Source organism: Bison bison, unplaced genomic scaffold, assembly GCF_000754665.1.
Source record: "Bison bison bison isolate TAMUID 2011002044 unplaced genomic scaffold, Bison_UMD1.0 scf7180017864092, whole genome shotgun sequence".
NCBI classification, from domain to species: domain Eukaryota; kingdom Metazoa; phylum Chordata; class Mammalia; order Artiodactyla; family Bovidae; genus Bison; species Bison bison.
Window position 1 is genome coordinate 3,017,118 of NW_011494664.1, and position 5,387 is coordinate 3,022,504.

At 39.0% G+C, this 5,387-nt stretch overlaps 1 protein-coding gene across 1 annotated transcript in view; it reads right to left on the bottom strand.

Moving 5' to 3' along the window:
* The window catches only part of MTHFD2L (methylenetetrahydrofolate dehydrogenase (NADP+ dependent) 2-like), a 140,116-nt gene that overhangs the window by 72,621 nt on the left and 62,108 nt on the right, over positions 1-5,387 (bottom strand). The window contains exon 6 of the mRNA XM_010838176.1: positions 1,432-1,524. Coding sequence (XP_010836478.1) covers positions 1,432-1,524 — 93 coding nt within the window. The remainder of the gene's footprint in view (positions 1-1,431; positions 1,525-5,387) is intronic.

Consider the following 5,387-nt stretch of genomic DNA (forward strand, 5'->3'; position numbering starts at 1 on the left):
GGCATCACTGACTTGATGGACGTGGGTCTGGGTGAACTCCGGGAGTTGGTGATGGACAAGGAGGCCTGGCGTGCTGCGATTCATGGGGTCGCAAAGAGTGGGACACGACTGAGCCACTGAACTTAACTGAACTGAATACTGGAGCCAACAGCACCTTTTAAAGATAACGTAATTTCATTCTGTCTAAAGTTAGAGATAAACCGGGAAGATCGCTCTAATTTCTCTCTGCTCACCAAATCCTGAAACTGGTGTGTGAACCCTAGTATTTCTAAAAAGGAGTCGGTATTTGTCTCTGCTAATATATCAGCTGCTGCACAGCATTTTACTTAATGTTGACCTATGGTATACAAACTTTTATTGCCTCTCTAAACATCTGATGTCTTAGTTGTGTCAACTCAGTTCAAAAATTTGCATTTGATATCTCTTGAATATAATTTTTCAGAAAAACAGGAAATGTGATTAGCTTTACCAGTTTACTGGTGACTTCATGAAAATGTAATATTTCTATTTTTACTCTACAAAGAGGCAAATTACTCCACCTGGAATCATCACATATATATTCTGAGTTCCAGAGAAGGGTCTATATTATTTAAAAAGTGAGTTAAACTTGATTGAAACTAATTTAAACTATTATCGTTCTCTTCATCAAACTCAATTTCTTCTGGAACTTTTACCCTCCCTTTGTAGTTTGTAAATATTCAACAATTTAACTGTAAAGTCTTGAAATTATCAGTAACATCTAATTGATAAACAAAGTGAAAAATGCCCCCATTCAAGCCTTAGATAAAACAAGAAGAGTCACAGTTGTCTGTAATGCAGAAATACTACATGGCAAGAGTAAAGCTAGAAGTGAAGGGTAGAATTACTTTGTACGTTTGAATATAAAACAAATTAAGGGAAAATCGAGATTCATTAAATAGAAGTGCATAACTACTCTCTCTGTTTCTACTCTTACTGTTCTAGAATCAATTCTCCTTGACACAATATAAGTAATATTTTAAAAACATAAGCCAAACCATATTGATTTTTTGCTCACAGCTATCCTTGGCTTATATGAAAGTCCGTGGAGGGTTTACAAGATCCTACATGAGGTAGCCCTGACTACCTTTTCAACAGCATTTCCTACCAGTCTCCTCTTAACTTATTCATGTTTGGAACCAATTACACCTTCAAAGTAATTGTCAAAGTACACGTTCATTCTTGTGCTTAATCTGTTATTCCAAAGACTGTTTTGGTTTCCCATAATGAAGTAACAAATGCTAACACAGGCATAATGGACCAATATCATGATTACCAAAAGACAGAATGGAAGTTAGTTGTACATATACCTAATTCTTCCAAGAAGCTATTCTTATAGACATGTCAGCAACCAGGGAAGGAATTAGTCTGCTGATGTGACATTTCAACAAATAACAGGCACTAAAGACTTACCTGCAGCAACTATGATAACATCTGCCAACAGAGTATGGATCTTCAGTTGCTCTTTGGGGGTATATCTGTGAGCTATTGTCACAGTTGCATCACCTGGAATGCAGAATAACTTCTATTAGTAATTACTGAGTTTTTTTTTTTTTTTATGAGGCTTCAATTCTAGAGGAGTTCCAGTAACATCCTAAGAATAGTAAAATTGCTTTGAAATTATCAAAACACTTTGCAAGCAAAAGCTAGATATGGAAATCTAGTGACTCAAAATATTGCACCCTTCAGTTGACCAGTAGAAAGTCAAATGAGACCAAATGAAGGAATGTGCTGTTCATCATAGGAGATTTCCAAGTAGAGTCCAAGAAACCAAGAATTTGAAAGTTTTATATTGACAGGCCAATACATAGAGCAGGGCACACTCACTGGCTTGATAATAAGATATATAAATATTGAAAGCAACAAAGTAAGTGCAGTGAAAATGGGACAGTGTGCTGTGGAAACACAGGTGAGAGAGTGATTTGCCTCACTTCATGGCAAATGAAAGGGGAAAAAGTGGAAGCAATGACAGGTTTTATTTTCTTGGGCTTCAAAATCACTGTGGATGGTGACTGAAGACATGAAATTAAAAGATGCTTGCTCCTTGGAAGGAAAGCTATGACCAACCTAGACAGTGTATTAAAAAGCAGAGACATCATCTTGCCTACAAAGGTCCATATAGTCAAAGCTACGGTTTTTCCAGTAGTCACGTATGGATTTGAGAGTTGGACCATAAAGAAGGCTGAAGAATGGAGGCTTTCAAACTGTGGTCCTGGAGAAGACTCTTGAGAGTCCTTTGGAGAGTAAGGAGATCAAAGTAGTCAATCGTAAGGGAAATCAACCCTGAATACTCATTGGAAGGATTGATGCTGAAGCTGAAGCTCCTGTACTTTGGCCACCTGATACAAAGAGCTGACTCATTGGAAAAGACCCTGATGCTGGGAAAGACTGAAGGAAAAAGGAGAAGGAGGTAGCAGAGGATGAGATGATTAGATAGCATCACTGACTCAGTGTACATGAATTTGAGCAAACTCCTGGAGAGACTAAAGGACAGGGAAGCCTGGTGTGCAGCAGTCCACGAAGTCACAAAGAGTCAGAAACAACAACAGCTGAGGAGATGTCAAAGAAGGCTTCCTAAAGGAGTCAAACACATTTTTAGCTCATGAAGTATGAACAAGAGTATACTAATCAGGGAAAGAATAAAAGGGCATTTCAAGTCAAAAGGATAGCAGGAAAAAGTGGATCAACTTTGAAATTATATGTTCAGGAAATGATGACATGGTCTAGGATATAACAGGAAGTACTCCATGCTTTAATAAAGTGATGTAGGAATAAGACGAGTTGGCAGTATGAGGGATACCAGAGCTTAATGTGTGAGCCAAGGAAAGGGAAGGAGAGAAAGGCAGTGATGAGAGCAGTTAAAGGAAGGATTTCCAGTAAGAACATGGATGTGTTAAACAGGATCTTCTATCTGCTCCTCCCAGATAACATGCAAAATTACCCAGTTAATGACAACAACAAAAACTGTACAATCCTTCTTTTTAGCAAAAGTAGAAGACATATTTTTCACAGACTCCAAAAATACGTAACAGTACCCAGGTGCGCAGAGTTAGTAGATATCACACAGGGAGAAAGGCAGAAAGAAGTTCAAACAATAACAAAATGGCCAGTAGTGATGGATCTCTGAAAAATGATTACAAAAATATACTTCCTGAAGGTGAAGGAGGTCATAGCAAATTGCAAAATCTCTCTCTCCTATTGCATGTAGGAATAAAGGCAGAAGAAGCCCTCTTGCACCTCACATAGTTCACAGTGAATGGTAACACAAAGACTCGGAGGAGCCGTTTGAGAAGGAAATGGTTTGACTCTGTGAAGGTGGTGAAGAAAAAGATCTGAAGGCTGCCCAGAATATCTTCCCCAAACCCTAGCAGAAGTATCTTGCAAACATCAGATTCAAGAAAATCCAACTCACTTCATGATAAGTAATCTAAAAAAGGACTTTAAACAGTATCCATAATACTATATAGGGGCTTCCCTGATGGCTCAAGACCTTCTAGACTAATATCCAAAAAAGATGTCCTTTTCATTATAGGGGACTGGAATGCAGAAGTAGGAAGTCAAGAAAGACCTGGAGTAACAGGCAAATTTGGCCTTGGAGTACAGAATGAAGCAGGGCAAAGGCTAATAGAGTTCTGCCAAGTGAATGCACTGGTCATAGCAAACACCCTCTTCCAACAACACAAGACAAGACTCTACACATGACATCATCAGATGGTCGACACCGAAATGAGATTGATTATATTCTTTGCAGCCAAAGATGGAGAAGCTCTATACAGTCAGCAAAAACAAGACTGGGAGCTAACTGTGGCTCGGATCATGAACTCCTTATTGACAAATTCAGACTTAAATTGAATAAAGTGGAGAAAACCACTAGACCATTCAGGTATGACCTAAATCAAATCCCTTATGACTATACAGTGGAAGTGAGAAATAGATTTAATGGACTAGATCTGATAGACAGAATGCCTGATGAACTATGGATGGAGGTTTGTGTCATTGTAGAGGAGACAGGAATCAAGACCATCCCCAAGAAAAAGAAATGCAAAAAAGCAAAATGGCTGCCTGAAGAGGCCTTACAAATAGCTGTGCAAAGAAGGGAAGTGAAAAGCAAAGGAGAAAAGGAAAGATATACCCATTTGAATGCAGAGTTTCAAAGAATAACAAGGAGAGATAAGAAAGCCTTCCTCAGTGATCAATGCAAAGAAATAGAGGAAAACAACAAAATGGGACAGACTAGAGATCTCTTCAAGAAAATTAGACACCAAGGGAACATTTCATGCAAAGATGGGCTCGATAAAGGAAAGAAATGGTAGGGAACTAACGGAAGCAGAAGATATTAAAAGAGCTGGCAAGAATACACAGAAGAACTGTACAAAAAAGATCTTCATGACCCAGATAATCACGATAGTGTGATCACTCACCTAGAGCCGGACATCCTGGAATGTGAAGTCAAGTGGGCCTTAGGAAGTATCACTATGAACAAAGCTAGTGGAGGTGATGGAATTCCAGTGGAGCTACTTCAAATCCTGGAAGATGATGCTGTGAAAGTGCTGCACTCAATATGCCAGCAAATTTAGAAACCTCAGCAGTGGCCACAGGACTGGAAAAGGTCAGTTTTCATTCCAATCCCAAAGAAAGGCAATGCCAAAGAATGCTCAAACTAACACACAATTCCATTCATCTCACACGCTAGTAAAGTAATGCTTAAAATTCTCCAAGCCAGGCTTCAGCAATACATGAACTGTGAACTTCCAGATGTTCAAGCTGTTTTTAGAAAAGGCAGAGGAACCAGAGGTCAAATTGCCAACATCCACTGGATCATCAAAAAAGCAGGAGAGTTCCAGAAAAATATCTATTTCTGTTTTATTGACTACGTCAAAGCCTTTGACTGTGTGGATCATAATAAACTGTGGAAAATTCTTCAAGAAATGGGAATACCAGACCACCTGACCTGCCTCTTGAGAAACCTATATGCAGGTCAGGAAGCAACAGTTAGAACTGGACATGGAACAACAGACTGGTTCCAAATAGGAAAAGGAGTATGTCAAGGTTGTATATTGTCACCCTGCTTATTTAACTTCTATGCAGAGTACATCATGAGAAACGCTGGGCTGGAGGAAGCACAAGCTGGAATAAAGATTTCCAGGAGAAATATTAATAACCTCAGATATGCAGATGATACCACCCTTATGGCAGAAAGTGAAGAGGAACTAAAGAGGTTCTTGATGAAAGTCAAAGAAGAGAGTGAAAAAGTTGGCTTAAAGCTCAACATTCAGAAAACTAAGTTCATGGCATCTGGTCCTATCACTTCATGGGAAATAGATGGGGAAACAGTAGAATCAGTGGCTGACTTTATTTTTCTGTGCTCC